Here is a 19867-nt window from a genome sequence, read left to right on the forward strand (position 1 = left end):
AAACGTCAACAATTTAATAATTAATTAAATTTGTGAACTTGGGTCTGACCTATCCGTGTCATGGACTTGTTTAGAATTGGGTCGAGAGACGGATCCAAATCCTCCAGTATATTTTGCAGCAAAACAGGAGTCCCAAACTGGATGGCGTTCTCCAGCACCCGCAGGTAGTCTGGCATTTGAAAGTCTATCACTTTCAAACCCTGCACGTGTGGACAGTAGGACACAAAGAAGACAGATAATCTGGGATGAGACTTTGATTGTGTGTAGAAGTTAGTCTGCTAAACTTGTTGTTGCTTCTGCTGTTTAAGTGAAACTTGACTGCTAATTGCTTTATCTGTTGGTTCAGTTGCTGTCTTTACTGCCAGTTCTCACTGTAGATTCTGCTATTTTAGATTAAGTTTAATGGCTAGTGTGTCCTATCTTTGTTTATCAAAAAACATGTGGTGTATGTTCACTGATTAGCGCGTCAAAGTGCTCGTTGTTTTGCATTTGTATGAGTTTCGGCTGAGGGCAATCTACCCGTTGTTTCCTGAAGGATGGGGGAGTGGTCAGCGCAGCCGTAGCAGACTTCCATTAACAAGAGAGTATTTAATTGGAGACTAGGTGGAGCGTTAGCGAAGACTCTCCGCATGAAGACAAGCAGAACAAACACAAAGGAGTCTTTTGTGGAGGGTTAGGGGCGACTGAGTGTGACGCCTTTTCATGTTCATTCTTAACAATGTGTTTTACCCCTGTACCTGTACGAATCTCTACCCGCAGATTCTACCGCCCTCGGACTAGATCTGCTCTCTATCGTAATCTCTCCTCTCTTACCTACCCCACCCGCTCCACACATCTCCCACATCTTGTCACAGGAGGCCCCTGGAACTGCCAGTCAGCTACTCGCAAGGTAGACTTCATCTCCGGCTTTGCTATCCAGCAGTCGCTTGACTTCCTCGCCCTCACTGAGACATGGATCACACCGGAGAACACATCCACCCCAGCTGCTCACTACTCTGCCTTCTACTTCAGCCACACACCCAGACCCTCTGGCAGGGGTGGTGGCAAATGTTTACTTATTTCACCCAAATGGATCTTTTCTCCTTACCCTCTTTCATCCTCAGCCCCACTGTCTTTTAAATTCCACGCTGTGACAGTTACTCAACCGGTACAATTAAACCTTGTTCTCTACCGTCCGCCAGGCTCTTTGGGTCACTTCCTGGAAGAACTGAACATCCTCCTGTCCAACTTCCCTGAAAATGGACCTCAACTCATCCTCCTAGGTGACTTCAACATCCGGACAGAGAAGTCATCTGACCTCATACTCCTACTTTCTTCCTTTGCACTATTACTCAATCCCTCTCCTCCTACTCACAAAGCTGACAATCACCTTGACTACATCTTCACTAGAAAATGCTCTACAACTAACCTCACTGTACCTCCACTTCAAGTCTCTGATAACTTCTTTATTTCCTACTCTCTCCCGCTCTCCCCAACTAACAACCCCACCCTATCAACTGACTCATTCACTCACTCTCTCCCTCCTCTCTGGCCTCCTCTGTTCTATCAGCTCTCCCCTCAATAGACTCTCTCACTCTTGCACCCGAACGTTGCCGCAGAGACTCTCCTAACAACTCTGTCCTCCTCTCTCGACTCTCTCTGTCCTCTTAAGACGGCTCTGTGGTTGGCTGAACCGGTTTGTGCCCTGAGTGCCACTCTGCGAAATACAAACAACCTGATGACCTGCATGCGTTTCAGTCTCTTCTCTCCTCTTTTTCGGCCTCTATCTCTGCTGCAAAAAGCTCTTTCTACCAATCTAGAATTGAGTCCTCATTTTCTAACCCCAAAAAACTCTTTTCTACCTTCACCAACCTCCTCGGACCCCCTCCACCCTTCTTCCGGGAGACTTTGTCAGCTACTTTACCAAAAAAATAGCTGACATATGCTCCTCTTTTTCTAACCCACCTCCTTCCACCTGTATCCCACCGACTTCACCTCTATCGCCCTCGCTTCCCTCTTTCACACCCCTATCTCCAAACCAAGTTCTTACCTTAGTAACCTCTGCCCGTCCCACCACCTGCCCTCTCAACCCCATGGCATCCCACATTCTACAGTCTATCGCTCCTCACCTTCTTCCTTTTCTCACCTGTCTCATTAACAATGCTCTGTTATCTGGCTGTTTTCCCAACTCTCTGAGGGAGGGAAGAGTTAACCCACTCCTGAAGAAACCCACCCTCAACCCTTCTGAAGAAAACAACTACAGACCAGTATCCCTTCTTCCCTTTCTGTCCAAAACTATTGAACGTGCTATCTTTAACCAACTCTGCTCCTATCTCCACTGTAAATATCTCCTTGACCCCCACCAGTCAGGCTTCAAGGCAGGCCATTCCACAGAGACTGCTCTTCTTGCTGTCTCAGAGCCACTCCATGCTGCTAGAGCTTCCGTTCTGTCCTCATCCTTCTGGACCTTTCTGCAGTATTTGACACAGTAAACCATCAGATCCTTATCTTCTCCCTTCAGGAACTTGGTGTCACAGGTTCTGCTCTCTCCCATCGCTCATACTACATTGGTGGCCGCACCTACCGGGTAACTTGGAGAGGATCTGTGTCGGGACCTTGACCTCTTACTACTGGAGTTCCTCAAGGCTCCGTCCTAGGTCCCCTCCTCTTCTCTATCTACACCAACTCTCTCGGCTCCGTCATTCGCTCGCATGGTTTCTCCTACCACAGCTATGCCGACGACACCCAACTAATTCTATCCTTTCTATCCTTCCTCACTCAGACACTAAGGTGGGGGCACGGATCTCTGCCTGTCTGACGGACATCTCGTTCTCGAGATTTGGTGTTCCAACCCGGATACACTCTAATCAGGGGCGGAGCTTCGAGAGCTCTCTTATTCAACAGCTGTGTGCTTTTTATGGCATCAAGAAATCTTGTACCACGCCCTACCACCCTTCTGGGAATGGGCAATGTGAGCGTTTCAATATAACACTTCACGATCTCTTGCGTACGTTGCCCGTGTCCTGGAAGCGTGATTGGAATTCCTGTCTGCCCCAGGTTCTCTACGCATATAACACAACCCCACACCAGGCAACCGGTGAGTCTCTTTTTCTTCTCATGTTCCCTATGTTGCCTAAATACACCTTGTTTGGGTTTGCTTTGTCTTGGGCCTCCCCACAATGCTCATTTTTGCCTGCTTCGCTGTGGGCCTCTTAACTGGGTCAAGACCTGATTTAACTGTGTACGAGAGACAGGCCGTGCTTATTATTTGTTTGGCTCTTTTGTTATTTTGTCTGTCAAATTGTTATTTTGTGATTTCGTTAAGCCATGGTTAAGCCGTTTGTCTATTTTATTAGTATAGTTTTTGTCTAAATTGTTTTCTTTATTTTCTCTCTGTATTAGGTTTAAATTCTTTTATTTTTACCCTGTTGCTCTCATCTCCCCCCATTCAGGTGCTGAGTCTGTGGTGGTGGATTGGTGTCCCAGGTGGTGGCGTCCCTCTTGTGTTATGTTTTGGCACCTTGTTTGAGTTTGCTTTGCTTTTAGTTGTTTCACGTGTAGTGCTCCTTGAGTCCCCTTTTCTTTGGACAGTCCATCATCGTACCCCTCAGCCCGGATTGGTTCCCCCGTTGCTTGTCCCAGAGTGAGGTTTTTTTACGGTTGTTTTTTAACAGTGAATTGAATTTAATAAAAATTACGTTTTGTATTCTAGATTGCATCTCTGCCTCATTTGCGACGAACCTGAGTGCCTCCCCCTTTTTCTTATTTGGGTTGAAGATTTAAAACAATTCCCTGGGTGAAATTACCAGGGTGACGTTGTTTGGCAACATTAGAATATTTAAACTGCCCTCAGCCATACATCACGCCTCATGTCGCTACACATTTATCAATGAAATAATAATTGGAACGAGCAAATAGAGTGTTAAATGATTGAATGATGAAGTATTATTGACATTATTACAGCTTTTGCATGTGCCCGGTCCTTTATCGTGTGTGTGATGTGTTGGAACGGCTCTCGTTGATGTCCGGCCTTGAAAGTTCAACTAGACCTCCTACACAAGCTACTCTGAAGTTCCGGGGCAATAAAGCTACAAGGTCTGTTAAAAAACACCGTTTAAGTGTCTGAACTGTGGTGTTTGCAGCATTAGTAATGGCAGCTGTAAATATAGGAATTCCTAAAAATTTAGTGCACACAACTGTCTTTTCTGCTTCCTATGCACATTCCTATCCACTCCCTTATCCATTTTTGTTCAATTCAACAGTTAAAACAATACTTTAGAATAATGTTGGCTGAGCCAAAACTTACTCTCTTCATCTCCATATTCTTGATCCATTTTATAGATTGGCCTTGAGGATCCACCATCAGTGGAAATCTAGAAAGAAGGGAGGAAATAAAACAATGCAACTTGTATTTACACACATTTGTATTGTATTTGTATCGCATTGTATTGTAGACAAAACAAAATCCATTTCATAGAAAAATTAATCTAAAACTAAAAAATGTTCTTTGCTTATTGGACAACAGATAATCTGTAAAACCAGATTCTGTATACATGCACTGACCGGTTTCCGCTTGTGACGATAACTCCATTCTCAGTGGAGAATGCGTCAGAGGGCAAACCCTGAATGTTCCAGTCCCTCACGACTGTAGGCCTGGACAGAAAGGCTACAAAACTGAACCCTGGCGTGCATGGAATTGCTAAGTCTCGTACCTGTGGAAAAAGCAAACAGGGTACAGTAGTAACTACATAAGGAGCACAAGAAAGCCTATATGGAAAAATCCACATGAGGATTCACGTTTTTATGAGGTGTGTGTGATTGCCTCACCTCCTTCATCCAGATAGCAAGCAGCTCGTCCCTGTAGTTGGAAAGGAAGGGCCCCATGTAGGAAAGGAAAGCCGCTGCAAGCAAACAGTCTCCTACTAGGTATGCCATGTTCTCCTCAAGATCCTTAAGCACATAGATAGGAGTATATTTTCATGTAATGTATTGTAATCTGCGGTCTGTTTGTTTCTACATCGGCCCAAAAAAACAAGCATGACGCATGTTTTGTGTTTTTTTGTGTATGTCATACAGCAACTCTCTCCTTCCAGCGAACTCTCTCTCCGGCCAGTCCAGTCACCAGTTTGTCAGCTCGGTCCAGTTTCATCTCCATCTCCTTGGATTTCTCCCCCAAACTTGTCTTTGTGATTAGCTTCTCACCAAGCTCCTTTTCCAATTGCTCTTTCTTTTCCCCCACCTGCCAAAAGATAAATATACCAATTAAATGAATTTATCATAAATAATCCTATTTATCCTAAAGTCAAAATTCATATCAGGCTTGTTGCTTGAAGCCCTGGGCTCCATACCTCTCGCAGTTTGTCCTGGGCTGCGGCCAGTTCAGTCTGTTTCTCGACTAACTGGGCCATGGCAGCATTCAGTTGAGCCCGCTTGGGCTCCACCACCCTATAGACACGCCCATAGACCTGGAGGAATAATGCACACATCCACAGACTTCAGTTTTCCACCTATGTTTCTGTTCATGTAGTTTCCCCAAAAGCTGGTTTTGCAATAGCATCGTTGCTATGTTTATTATAGCAACTGCTTTGCTACACAGTGACACACTTCATGCCTACAGCGCATTGCTGAATTGTACGTGTGTACAATGGGACGCAATTAGGTCCATTGTCTGCATGCATCCAGGAACTCACTATTATTAAGAAAAAAAAGCTACGAAATTATGAATTTCAAACTATTGCGTATGCTTTGCCTTCGTGGTGACTACTCATATCAACAATGTGAAAAGAGTGTTTGTGTAATTGTGTGCTAGGCTTTGCCAGCAGAAAAAATGTTACCTCCATGGCTCTGACCCACATGCAGAGGGACTTGGCAGCTAGTGATACTTTGCCGATGATCTCTGGCTGGAAGTCCACTTGTCTGCAGTACTGGCCGATATCCTTCAACACACGATCGGTTATGTTGTCCTTGTCGAAGTTAACTAAAGTTTTTATGAGGTTGGAATCACCTGCCAGATAGAGAGTTACAAAGGTCAGAAAACCATTACAATTTGTATTTTCTCCAAATGGGTCTTATATATGTCACTCAGTTCAATTTATTTTCCAACTTGTTTTACAAGAGGGAAATCCATTGCAACTCTAAAGGTTGGTTATCTTCACTCGTGTTAAGCAAACATTTCAATGGACACCTAATTTACACAAAATTCTTATTTTGTAAGTAGATCTAATTTAAAAAAAATACAATTACCACCTCATGTGTTTGTCTCCACCAACCAGTTAAGATGCAGTTAGCATGAATGTCTGTCTAGACTGGCATCATTTCATCACTTTTAGCCTTTTAAACATTTCAGTTAAGTTTGAATGCTTAACATGCACATGCCAAATCAAGAATATTCCTTAGATATTATATTTAAGACAAAGTATGGATTGATGCACAACATGAAACCATTATACCCCATTTCATAAAAAAATTCACTGCTCAAAAGCATATGGACAGTTTAATGTCCTGGGAATGAAAGGATACCACATTGTTTAATGGAAATAAGCATAAGGAGGGCTTAATTTTATAGACACTGTGAAAATAAATAAATATTGGGAGGCTACTCCATTTTGCCAAAAGATATACCCTGATAAAAGATTTCTCTTTACATTTTTGCAGTGTATATCTAAAACCCTATCAAATATCCTTTGAAATAGAAAGGCTTTGTGATGGTTTGACTAATTGTATCTGGGACATGTTATTGAATGTTGAACGTGTGCACACGGTATAATTAATCTTCCCATAGCTGCTAACCTTAGTTTTATCTTCTTCTATTTAGTAACTTTAATCAGTTAACATAATTGCAAAATGGCAAAAAATTCCCATCTCACCCAGCTGTCTCTTGGCCTCTGACCAGGTAGCCTCTTTCCCCAGAAGGGTCATGACAGCCTGCATCACTGTCTCCACCAGTGTTGGGGGACAGCCATATGACTTGATCTCCGTCATGTCCCTCTTATTCAGAGACTCCAGAGCCTAGATGGAAAAAGAAGAAGGAAAAGGGGATGTGGAGGTGTATAAGACAGGGTATAATGCTTGTTGAGTGAAGTTCAACTAATTTAGACAGCATCAGAGTTGGAGAGAAGGAGAGCAGAGGAAGATACTGACAGGTGGACGTAAAACGTATAGATAAGAGAGACTGAAAACACACAAAAAAAATGTTTAAACTAGAGAAAACTGAAGAATGAGTCATGTAGGGGTTAGAATTTGAGAGCGAGTTTGAAGAGGTGGGTTTTGGGGGAATGTTTGAATGATGATACAGTGGGAGCCTGGCGCATTATGATGGGGAGGGTATTCCAGGGGGGAGGTGGAGCAGCTGAGAAGGCCCCGTCGCCCCAGGTCCGACGCTTGGTCCTGATGATCGTCAAGGTGTTAGCATTGGCAAACTTTAGGCAAGGGATTGGGGCGTGGAGGGGGAGCAGATCTCCTCTGAGGGGCCAGGTTGTTTAGGGCTTTGTAAGTGGTGAGTAATATTTTGAAGTCTATCCTGTATTTTACTAGGATAGGATGCTGTTGCAGTAGTCGAGACTGGAGGATATGAGAGCATGGATGAGAATTTCGGTGGTGGCAAAAGAGAGGGAGGGTTTGAGCCGTGCAATGTTCCCGAGGTGGAAGAAGGCAGTCTTGATTATGTGGTTGGCATGGGGTAGGAAAGAAAGGGTGAGGTTGAGGATGATACCGAGGAGCAGGCTGGAGGGGGTGACGATGGAGCCATCAACGTTGAGAGAGAAGGTCTGGGCTGAGCGGATGAGGGTGGTAGGGCCGATGATGAGTATTTCAGATTTATTGCAGTGGAGTTTGAGCCAAATAGCCACAGAGGGACTGGAAGGATAGGAAAGATAATAGGATAAGAGGTTTACCTTCATGGCCTCATTCAGTGCAGGCATGGCCTCGTCCAGATCCCTCTGTGCATTCTCAGCCATGGCTTTACATTGTAACTCTTCTGCCCCGATTTTCTCACTTTGAGCACTCACCACCTCAACACAAACATACACCAATGTGTACTGTTATATGCCTCTTTCTTATGAGCCAACTATACAGATCTTCCCAAACATAAACCATTATACTTCAGGGTGGGTAATCACATGAATTACTTAATCAAATGATCATGAAATCTATTTAATACATTTTTGTGATGCTTACATTGTTCTGCTTGTTAGCCTCTGTTCTTTGCCTTAGGATGACGGACAGGAACTTGTCACACTCCATCTGGCACACTGCCAGCTTCTCCTTGGCCTCCTCAAGCTCTACAGACATGGCCTTCACCTTCTCCCGTGTGTCATTGATCTTGAACAGGCCATTGCGCAGCTTGCTCACCTGCTCACCCAGTTCACTGCGTTTCTCTGCCAACAACCTAGATGTATGTAGACACACATATGCAGACACATACTTGATGTGGGAATTACAACACAGCCGAGGTTTTAAATGAATTGACAAACAGAGACATTCATCCAAAGGTTGCAACTATAAAGTCAATCACTTCGGTGCTGTAATTAGAGTTTGCTTGTTCTAGTTTCGTTCTGTTCTGATGCATGACTTGAGAGCACTCACACCTATCGTATCTATACTCCAGGTGTATAAACTGACACTAGGAGCTTACAACGGGATCAGTTTAATGTCAACAATCTACATGGCCTTTGAGACACACAAAGCATTTGAAGGTGGTGTGAGGAGAGGAGAAAAGAGAAGCAAGAAGATGTATGTTAAAAGGTGCCTACTTTCTGTATCCAGACACAAGCTCCAGGTAGTTGGTGGGTGTCACATAATTATATCTCTTCAGCTCCAACTTCATCCTGTTAGAGACCTGTGCAACCGACTGGTGTGTGGTCACGAAGACACTGGCTACCTTTTTCTGCATCTGATGAGAACAGAATCAGACCAAGAATTTGAGATAATGTACAATAAACATGAGGTTGAACTTCACTCATTAAAATGTAAATTTACATGAGTGTATGCATGCATGTGTTTGCCTTACCCCCTCCAAGGAGCCCAGGTCCAGTCCATCCAAGAACCTCTCAGCCACTTCCAGCAGAGCATCTTTGGGCCAATCCAAGAACCAGTCAATTGTGGTGCAGTTGACAAGCGCTGGGTATTGGAGTATGTGGTTCCTGTTGGCAAACAAACATTTATAAATTGTACTTTTTTTAATATAAAGACATATCCATAAACATAAACATTTGTTTTTATACCAAAGATTGGTGAAAAAGAGGAGGAGGATTACATTGTGAACCCAGGTATAGTATAGGAGACAAAGTGCTGCACGAAACAAAATCCAAATCTACCTGAAGGACTCCCCCACTGGGCTCATACAGAGCACTATGTGAAGGTTGTTCCTGACTCGCTCTATCAGGTAGCTGAACAGGCAGTCAGGAGTCTCCGTTACATTGTTTTTCCTGGCAGACTCTGACACAGCATTGCACACCTGAAGGTAGAATGACATTTCATGTTATGCGAATTGGAAGTAGGAGAAAAAAAGATAAACAACTTGAATAAAATATTTATGCCACAGTATAATGGATGAATACATATTGGAGGTTATATGTCACTTAAGTCAGTCTTTCATGACACCCTCCCACTTTATAACAACGATAATCAGTAAATATGTAAAAGAAAACAAAAATTATTCTCTATCATCTGTTTGTATGATTCAAACCGTAGATTTAATATGAATGAAATCATCCAAATATATAAGAAATTAGAGGATGGAAATATACATACTATAGAGTTTGACAGATAAAAAGACAGGAGGCAAAAAAAGTTTGAAAACCATACAGACCTCAGCCAACTCGTCCTGCTTGTAGAGGTTAGGCACCTCGCCAGAGCTCAAGATATTATTGATGTCCTCCAGGAAGGATCCATCTACAACCTGGGTGTCATTGAACAAGAACACTGTGGGCTTGTTGTCCACACCAGTCAACCAGTACAGCTTCTTGATGTCTGAAAAACAGGACCGAAAATAAATCCTGTAAATATTGTAACTGAAGTTGGGATAAGAGGAATTTGCTGTTTAAAAAACATATTTGAGCACATTGTTGTTCTTAAGTTGTTCAATATCTGTCTGTGGTGTCAGTTTTTCTCTATTTTATCTCTAAGCAATAGGCTATGAAAGTCTTGCTTTCCCTTACATCTGGGAGAATGGTAAACATTTTTTTGAACTCACCTTCTCTGAACTCCTGTTTCCGGTACTGCTTGGTGACTTCCACCTGGAAAACCTGATATTCACAGATGAAAGCAGCCATCTTAGACATGCTCTGTCTGCCAGAGGCTCCAACACCAACCAGAAGCATGTTGCCTCTGAGCTGACTGATCACACGTACTATACGGGTTACTGTAGATAAAAAAAGATGAATTATCAACACATTCTAATAAAATGTACAGTATTTTTATTTCCAGTACCTCTTCCCTAAAATCCCATTTAAATAATTTTGAGGGCGTGTGTGGATGTGTGTTAGTTATGTTTTAGACGCACTGTGTTTGATGGCATCTTGGAAGAGAACCAGGGTCATAGGCACCACGCCGAGTGTCAGGTTGTATTCTTCCAGCTGAGTCTCCATGAACTTCTTGAGACTCTGCCAGTCCAGCAGTTCCTCATACACACCAGACTCACTCAGGAAATCCCCTGAACCACACAAAAACACAATCAAGAGAAATAAACACACAGGTTAACACATTCATATCTTACACTCATTGGTGCGACATTGACATGGCTGGCTGGGTGGATGTTTGTTTGGGGACAGAGGGAGGCAAGTGTCACCAGTGGAAAAATTATAAAATCATTTTCTTGTTTTAATCTCAAATTCGCCCCTCAGATTGTCCCATTATATTTTAATTAATGGACGTTGTTAAAGTGATTATTGGTGGTTAGTGTACCACACGGTTTAATCTTATTTGTAATTTAATGATTTGTATTTCACCTTGCAACAAAGTTGTAGTATCAATATATATATATATATATATATACATGTATGTGTGTGTGTGTGTGTGTGTGTGTGTGTGTGGATTCCAATGTACCAAATATCGGTGGTTGTTTGTTGGGGCAGAGGTTGTGCAAGGGGAGGTCAAAAAGTGATGCTAGTTTCTCCCCCAGCAAAGCCTCAAAGGCCTCCATGTCGCTGTGATCTACCAGCCTATCTGAAACAACCCTGAAATCAAAAACAGAGCACAGATAACAGCAATTATCCAAAGAATACCCAACAATAGCAACTGTATGGCTTGAGAAATGTAAAATAAAGTAGAAGGCCATTCATCAGTAAAAGGGACAATAACATATATAACAAATGTCATAATGAAGCTCAAACTAAAGTAAATATGTTACTGTGAGATGGTCAAATATTTGGGGGAAAAAGAAATACTCTACCTGAAGCACTCATGGATCCACAGACTAGCGATGTTGTTTTTGGTATCATGAAAATCTGGGTGAACCCTTAGCAGACCTTGGAATACCTAGAATGGGTGGAACATTTTTTTAAATCTTGGAATTGCTATTGTGACATCGGTGCCATAACTAAACAGGTTATACAAGCTCTCAGTAACTCTCTAGAAAGTACATTTCAATAGTCTAAATGGACTGTAGCTTGACAGCAGTTTTCTAGTATTCCAACCAGTGAAAGCTCATTAACACAATATTAGGGAAGGCCTTGCTCTTCCACAAAGCCACAATCAACCTTGATACTAGTGTGTGTGTGTGTGTACCTGTATGCTTGTATTGCTTTAACTCAATTCTATGAAATATAGTGTACCTTGGAGATATCCCTGAGGTTGAAGAGGTAGTGGCTCTTGGCTGGAGTAGGAAGAAAATGAGCTGTCACGGCGTAATAAAGTTCTAAGGTCGCCTGAGTCAAAACTTCCCCAATCGGTTTCACATCCTCTTTAAAGCCCTCCAGCTTTTGGTTGATCATGGTACTGTAGATCCTCCTGATCTGGGATTCCTACATGCAGAAAAGACAGGTCTGTTCAAATTGGGTACATTTAGTCAATGATACAGCCACGTCAATAAGATTTATAGATTTCAAAGTGGTAGTGGCAAAGGAAGCGATAAAGCGATAACGGAAAGTGTTTTAGGTGGTTTGCTCCCTGAATGCGTGAATTTGGCTGCCATGGTTTTCAAAATCGAATGTATTTCCCCCTCTTGTTGCAATACAAAATATGAGAGGAGTTATGGGAGGTAAACAAATAAAATAAAGGCAAGATGGAGTGAGAAAATTGAAAGTAGTACAACCATTATTCAAGTGCCTATATAATAAGCCTTTTGAGAAATGTAATTAGTTGTTAACTTTAATCCTCTGGAGTAAAGGAGATGGGACATAAAGTAAGAGGATAAGAGAGGGCACCTAAATAGTCTGCGGGACTCACATGTGGAAAGGTCATGTTAATGAGATTGAATCGACTCTGCAAGCGGCCAGATATCTTAGTCCTTCCTCCACCAGGGGTCCCCATGGACGCCAACAAGAACATGTCCTAACAAAGCAGACAAAAACACCAGGAAACTGACACAGAGTATTATGGTCTCACTAACACAGACCTCAAATAAACATTACCCATGTACAGCTCATGATCTGTTTTCTCGGACAGAATAAAACACAATAAAACAAAAACAGACTCCGTTTAAAACGTCCCTTTCTCACCTTAACAAACTTTAAGGTCTGATTCTGGCAATCATACCAGAAGCCATAGTCGATCCATAAGCGCAGCAGTTCCAGCGGTGGCTGGGAACCGAAGAGGTCATGGGCCGGCATGTTGAGGTCGTCCAGGAACCACAGCAGGCGTTTCCCACCTGGTGGCACAAACACTCCCTTGATTCGCTTCTCTACGCGGCTCTCCACAATAGCCTGGATATTATTAGTGGTGGTCTGGATGGAAACAAGGAGACAAAGACAGAGAAGATCCAATTGTATGTTTCATTCGTCAACCTTGTATCACAAAAAAACAAACAAAAGCATGTGATAGTTACATGTAGCAATGAGATCAATAGTAGGGAAATAAATCAATGTATACAATATGTTTGTGTGTATGTGATTTCAGTTCAGTAGAAAACATATTAGACAGTGGCGCTTAAACCATCAGGCATCATCTGAGGAAATTCTTTACACTTAGCAACTGGAATGAAAATCAGGTTGTCTACTGGCGATTAAGTGTGTTGTGGTTTGAATTATGCAATTCAGATTAAGACAAACTCTGTTTTGAGAGCTCAAGGCATTATGGATTCACTCCATTATGGTGATGAAAATTATTGAATGTGTGAATCTGATGAATTGCCTAAATAACCTGTCCACGGAACACCCCCCCATTGTCAAACTGCATTAAATGACATAACCATTTAAACATTGCACTGAATGGCCCTGGGTAAACATAATGGAAGAAAAAGTGTTGTGTATAACACAGATTAAAAATCAAGCAAGAAGAGACTTAGAAGCTACAGTTGTGTCCTCATTTGTAAAATCGATACACTACACCCTACAACATTTGGTCATCTTTCTCTTTCATAAAACCTGAACCAACCTGCGAAGACATGTTGACAGTGAGGGACGCCCACTTTTTATCCAAGCCCTGCAGGACGCTCTGGGCCACCGAGGTTTTACCAGTTCCCACAGGCCCAGTGAGCAGTACTGGGTACTGACCCAACACCAGAGCCATAACCAGGAAGTTGTAGCGAACTGTGTCCACTGTAGGAACCATAATCTTGTAGAATGGAACACTGCAGGATGTAGAGAGGAATATAGATATAATGTGGAGGTTTGTGGTTGGCTATACCATATAGTTTTATTCAAAGATTATTATGGATAAATGTTGATATTCCCACAAATATATGCTTGCACCAGCTGATTATAGCTACACAAGAACACAATACTTACTTGGCATTGTAACGCCAGCCCGTTGGGAGCTTATCTCGAAAAGGAGCCCAGGTTTTGTTCTTGGTGTCCACATAGTACTCATAAACCGTGTCCTATAACAGTTTCAGATAGATCATTCAGTTTGCTGATGGAACGTGGGAGTAGACACAGTAGTATCTCTCATTAGTAATATGCATTGCTTTCATGCTGCTGTGGTTGGTGCCGCATGGAGTAGTGTGATGCGCTGGCAAGGTTGGCGGTTCGACTCCCGGCTGCTCTATGTGCCATGTTGAAGTGTCCCTGAGCAAGACACCTCGCCCCCAATTGCTCCCCAGGCAAAATGTAAGCCATGGGTTAAAAATTTAATGAAGGTCGCTTTGGATACAAGTTTCAGCTAAATGATATGTAATATAATGAATATGCAAATATGAATAAAAACATCTTTCACATGTCTTATCATATCATAGTAACCCCTGAGCCAACCAAAGTCACTTAAACATAAATAGCTCTACTGTTTTTAAGTTTTTAAGGACTTAATTGTTTCACAATTTAGCAACAACCTTGATGGGGAAGGTGCCTTCCATCTCCCGTATGAAGTTGTCAATCCTCTTGCGTCCATCCTCATCAACAGAGGCGCAGATGGACCAGATAAGGCTGAAGATAAACCAGAGTTCCACCATTGTACCCAAGTCAGTGTCTGAAGTATTCACCTGGAGAAAGTGGAGTGATTTAGAGAATGTCTGCCATACAGTTTTGTGAATTAAATGTTTTTACAACGTTACGCTTAAAAACAGTTCCAAGTCTTTCAGTTACAACCGGAAGATTTTGAGAGATTACAATGTGGTTACGGATGGCACTCAAATGAGTCTCACCCCATTGCGGGATGTGGCCAGGGAGTCGTAGAGGCGGCAGAGAGAGGTTACTCCGTTCAGTTCAGTGATGGGAATCTGCTCCTTACAGTTTCTGCTCTTAAAGTTCAGTGTGCTCTCTATGTATTTATCAAACAAACGCTTTAAATGGATTACTTCACTCTGTGGAGAAATGTAGGGATCAATCAATGGAAATGTAGCAGAAAGGGTTCCAGAAAATAGTTCCAAATGAATTAATTGTACCTTGGGTCGCTTGTCCAGCCAGGACTGAACAGAAGGCTTCCATCCCAGATCCGCGTAGTCGTTGTAGACCATCCCACAGCGAGAAACTGTAGCTGGAGAGGCCATTGCCAGGTTTTCCACTTCAAACAGCAAACACACCTACAACAAAAGAAATATAATTGTTTTTTCTGTTGTGATAGTTTTACTGTAAATAGTTGACTATGATGAAAAATGTGTTATTTCATTGGATTCAGTATTTTTATTCAATTTTTTCTGGGAAAAAAAATACAAAAACAGGAAAATACGAATTCTGTCCATCTCCAGAAGTAAGATGCATTAAAATGGAAGCCCATATCCGCCACTAAAGAATTAACTTTAGAGAAATATCTAAAGTCATAATTTTCTCATAATTTCGAATATAATATGTTCATTATTCAGGATGTTTGTTTATTTATTTAGTCAAGCACTCCTTAAATGGATCAAAAAAAAGAAGCGCAACGTTTACTTTGATGTTGAGCTGTCTCTGTTTACAGCTCTCAACTTCAGCTTCACAATTTTCATTGCTAAAGATGGATAATAGAACAAAGAGTTGTTGGTGAGCAGAATTTTTATTGCACATCTATTAACCACATTTAGGCACCATCAGCTCTCGAAGAACAAACATGTAAAGAAACATTTGCATTTGCACAAGTAGACCTAAAACAAGAGTAGGCAAGACCCCTAAATAGACATTATTCATGCAAATTAATTATAGTTTGTGCACAGACTCAATGCCTAGCTCCTAATGGAATTTTTGATGGAATACATTTTCAAATGTAAATTTAGGAAACAACACATGGGTGTGCTATTTTAATTTCAATTTACGGGTGTTGGTATTTTTTTTTCAGTTGTGACAAATGCCTACATGCAAGTGTGGCTTCTGGTGCTGTTCTCACCTGTTCCGGCATGGAGATTCTCTCGCCATTGATGAGTGTGAGCACCTTGTTGTCATCCATCACAGAGTTCATACTCTCGATCCACAGTGTGTCAACAGGCCCATCAAACACTATCCACTTTTCATCTGGCTTCTCATCTAAATAATATAGAAGAGGGGATGAAGTGTGATAGAAAAAGGACACAGCGGTACAATAACGTTCACAGTTTTTCTCACACTTTTATGACAGTATGATTAACATCTGTGGACTATGCAATGTTTACCAGTTTATTTTTTATTTACACAATTTAATTTGAAGATACTTTTACTTTTGGTTTTTGCTTTAGAAAACCAGAGAAAATGTTTGTAACAGTGCTGTGTACTAGAAAAAAACTTACTAACGGCCTTAAAGCCTGGCAAAGACAAAAAAGAATCTACATGTAATCTCCATTTGAAATGTTGGGTGCTGAAAAATTAGCAAAGATGTTTCCAATGATTACAAAATATCGATGTAGTGCACACATCTGTTTGTAATTCACGAAATCTCAGGTAAGATAGATAAAAAGGACAATAGCAAAAACATTAATCATACGACGAGTATGCATAACAAAATAATGCAAATATAAGGGCAATTTAAAATGTAATGTCTGAAGCAACTGCGAACAGAGTGAAAAGCTGTAGTCTATTTTTTAGAGTACAATTCTGCAGGAATGCTCTATTAGAAATGGGACAGATTGGGTCAATGTGTTATTCACTTATTCACAGCAGTGGGTTTGTAGAGTCAGCACCTGCACAGGCGGATCTCATGAGGGAAGGGAGCACTCCATCAGACCACTCATTGGTGGAGAGGTCATTTTCTCCATACAGCTCTCCCAGACTCATGGCCTTGGGGTTCAGAGGATAATCCTGTTATACCACAGGCACCAGGGGATGGAAGAAAAAAGTATTGCATTAAAAGATGCATTGTAATGACAGATAATAATCACCAAAGTCTGTTGTTCTGCTGAAAAGCTTAAATGATGAAAACACATTAAACAGTAGCTTTTTGTGGAGCACATGCATTGTGTTGATAATGTTATATCATTTTAATCTGATTAGAGGAAGGAGATTACTGACACAACGTGATTGTGATCCTGACTCAATTAGTGCCCCTTTTTGTTACGCAAGAACAATCCTTTTCTTTAAATAAACAATATTAGGCAATACATAAGTGTTTTTTCATCCACACCCACCTGGACCAAGTGAAAGCCGGGCTCTCCTTTGTTGTGCAGGGAACTGAGGACGGTCTGCAGAGTCTTCCAGGTAATACTCTTACCACTGCCTGTCTTGCCCACCAGCATGGAGGAGTGTCGAGAATTTTTTGTCTCATAAAGTTGGATGACTTTCGTCATGGTAAAAGAAGTCACCTGCAAACCACTCCGACGAAGCTCCACCTCTATAGCCTCTTTCAACTGCAACAAAATGAAAAAAGTCAGTGTTGATCATTGAGCCAGTGATGGTGATACCCTTAATGACCAATTCGACCTTGACGTACAAGGGTCAAGTTGAATTAAGTTGGTACTGGGCTGTGATCAACGGACTACAAGATTTGCATCATAGAGATAGTCATAGAGATTTAGAAAGTGGATAAATAGACAATAGTGGCATTTAAATGTTGTTTAGCTGCTGAGAAGAAGACTTTTTATGTATTTGTTGATGTAACAATTAATATAAGAGGAGATGATTACAACTTGGGAGAGGTGAACTGTAGTTGAATTGCTGAATGGTAATTCTTTATTAAAGAAGGTATAATGTCATTCAGCTGTCACACAACCAAAAGACTAGCTCTTTGTTGAGATTTTCACTGCTGACTTACCATGCCATAGTCTATAACGGGTATTTCCACAGCAGGGAACAAGTCTTGGGTGATCCCATTGAACAGTGGCACGTCAGCAGATGTCAGCTTAGCGATATTCATGTCCTTCATAGCTATTAGCAAGATCTGAGAATAGAGATACAAAGGCAGATTCACTCACAACTACTTTCCCTATTGTGTTTAGTTTAGTTTAGTTTGATTTAATTTAATTTATAGCAGTTGTTTTCCTCATCATTTGACATTATAATTAGACGGGATGCCGAAAGAGAGATGACGGCAGAGTTTGGGTTCCCAGTCGAGCTCATACAGGTCATAGCAACTGCTTGCTATTTCACTCTAATTATAAGAATAAATTAAATTCCCTCTCAGCTTCTGCAATGTAGTTTCAAGAAATAGTGTTTTAACTGAAGTTATTATCAGTAAAAATATGGTAAATAGGGTATTGCCTGTGTAATTTTAGCTGTTCATCACAAATTCACTGCCCTTGGCTATCTACTGCTGCTCTGAATAACTGAACGGTTTGTTCTAACAGTACTCTGAGTTTGTTTTCCATTTGTTGGCCAAATATGAGTTCAAAGCCTCACAGTCACTCTAACAGTGGGAGAAATCCCCTTGAATTGACCATCACAGACTGTTGAAGCCTCACAGTATCTTTATATAAAATCTTTATATTACGGCTATATACTGTTACCTTTCACTTACACTTGAAGTGCACAAGGGAGGAATCTGGTAATTACCAGTATGAACAACAAGGTTGTTTCAAGTGGGCAAAACCTGCTCTGAGGAAATTGGTTTGAGACTTACTTCTTCATTGGGAATTTTGGGGCAGGAGCGGCGCTTCGTTCCAGCATAGCGGAGCATGGAGGTGAGACCACGCAGGCCGAAGTCATAGTGGTCCTGTTTAGACAACTGCTGCACTGCCAGAGAGTACAGGGTGAACACCTTCTTTGCCAGCAGCTTTGAAGGGAAAACAGATTGATCAAAACCCACCTCTGATCTTCGTTCTGCTGAGGGTCCAATTGCTATCGTTGCCCAACAAGATTACATTACATGGCATGTGCAGTGCAATGACCAGAATAAATATAGAATAAATATATATAGACACTGTATCATTGGCCATCAAATTTTACGAACAACAGAACAGAATATGTCGTAATGAAAAAGGCAAGCAGTGCATTTCTTACTGAATTTAATCCTTTCTGAGCTCTTCACATAGCAGAGGCTGGATTATAATGCTCAATATTCTCGAGTTGGAGTACCTTGCAATTGTTGAAGCCCTCTCCAAACAGTATGATCTCAGCAATTAGGGTAGAGTCAGGCACCACCATAGAGATAGGTCTGAACATGGACTTGAGGTTGTCGGGAAGCTCAGTACGACCAGCATAACCTGAGGGAATGGAGGGAAGAACAATTAAACTGTAAACACTGAAATATAACTTGCATTTATTGTCATTATTACCCCAAAACATCCAGTGTTGTCCTACCGGGATTCATGGTAATAAAGATGCCACACGACGGGACCAGCTCAATAAGCCGTCCGTCAAATTGGAACTTGGATTGTTGAGCTGAGAGGGCAGACAGGATGGACAGGATTTGCTGTGCCACCACTGACAACACCTCAATGTTGATTCTGTTGAACTCATCAAAGCAGCCCCATGCACCGGTCTGTCCAGGGCGTACACAATAAAAGACGTACAAATCGTGCAGAAAAAATAAAATCCATTTACATGAAATAACCCAAACAGAATATTTTTATTCCCGAAAAATAGACCAGTGGTGGAATGTAACTAAGTACATTAACTTAAGTGCTGCACTTTACAGTGTTGCTACATATTTTATGCTACTCTATTTTAATACATGTTGGAAGCCAGTGTTGTAGCACAATGAATAATCATTTAAGTTTTATAGTTTGGCTCCATCCAACCACCACCAGTCCACATACATACACAGGGCAAGAGAGAGCAATTTAATAATAATTAACCCAATTTTTTTTTTGTATCTTAACAAGAATAACAGTGTGTTTCAATAGCTAGTTAGTAAATAAGTGCCATCCCTGGCATACACATAACAGGATATTCAGTAACATGCAAGCCACTCAAAAGTATGAAAAGGGCTGTTTAACTTTATTTTGGCAGATATAATTATGATTTAAACTACAGTCATCTTT

General features: G+C 41.5%; 1 protein-coding gene across 1 annotated transcript in view; it reads right to left on the reverse strand.

Annotated features, from left to right (window-relative positions):
- Window positions 1-19867, reverse strand: part of dnah2 (dynein, axonemal, heavy chain 2) — a 50588-nt gene that overhangs the window by 9353 nt on the left and 21368 nt on the right. Inside the window, exons 38-70 of the mRNA XM_062561274.1 lie at window positions 19185-19365; window positions 18960-19087; window positions 18505-18657; window positions 17701-17826; window positions 17078-17296; window positions 16634-16751; window positions 15868-16004; window positions 14954-15091; window positions 14714-14872; window positions 14402-14551; window positions 13863-13954; window positions 13510-13705; window positions 12636-12860; window positions 12364-12468; window positions 11751-11939; window positions 11369-11454; window positions 11023-11153; window positions 10481-10630; window positions 10172-10339; window positions 9788-9948; window positions 9294-9433; window positions 8987-9119; window positions 8730-8869; window positions 8155-8365; window positions 7872-7988; window positions 6846-6987; window positions 5814-5983; window positions 5328-5444; window positions 5054-5218; window positions 4807-4929; window positions 4543-4691; window positions 4286-4352; window positions 50-200 (exon numbers count right to left, since the gene is read on the reverse strand). Of these exons, the coding sequence (XP_062417258.1) occupies window positions 50-200; window positions 4286-4352; window positions 4543-4691; window positions 4807-4929; window positions 5054-5218; window positions 5328-5444; window positions 5814-5983; window positions 6846-6987; window positions 7872-7988; window positions 8155-8365; window positions 8730-8869; window positions 8987-9119; window positions 9294-9433; window positions 9788-9948; window positions 10172-10339; window positions 10481-10630; window positions 11023-11153; window positions 11369-11454; window positions 11751-11939; window positions 12364-12468; window positions 12636-12860; window positions 13510-13705; window positions 13863-13954; window positions 14402-14551; window positions 14714-14872; window positions 14954-15091; window positions 15868-16004; window positions 16634-16751; window positions 17078-17296; window positions 17701-17826; window positions 18505-18657; window positions 18960-19087; window positions 19185-19365 (4837 nt within the window). The remainder of the gene's footprint in view (window positions 1-49; window positions 201-4285; window positions 4353-4542; window positions 4692-4806; window positions 4930-5053; window positions 5219-5327; window positions 5445-5813; window positions 5984-6845; window positions 6988-7871; window positions 7989-8154; window positions 8366-8729; window positions 8870-8986; window positions 9120-9293; window positions 9434-9787; window positions 9949-10171; window positions 10340-10480; window positions 10631-11022; window positions 11154-11368; window positions 11455-11750; window positions 11940-12363; window positions 12469-12635; window positions 12861-13509; window positions 13706-13862; window positions 13955-14401; window positions 14552-14713; window positions 14873-14953; window positions 15092-15867; window positions 16005-16633; window positions 16752-17077; window positions 17297-17700; window positions 17827-18504; window positions 18658-18959; window positions 19088-19184; window positions 19366-19867) is intronic.

This window comes from Pungitius pungitius, chromosome 3, assembly GCF_949316345.1.
Source record: "Pungitius pungitius chromosome 3, fPunPun2.1, whole genome shotgun sequence".
Taxonomy (NCBI): domain Eukaryota; kingdom Metazoa; phylum Chordata; class Actinopteri; order Perciformes; family Gasterosteidae; genus Pungitius; species Pungitius pungitius.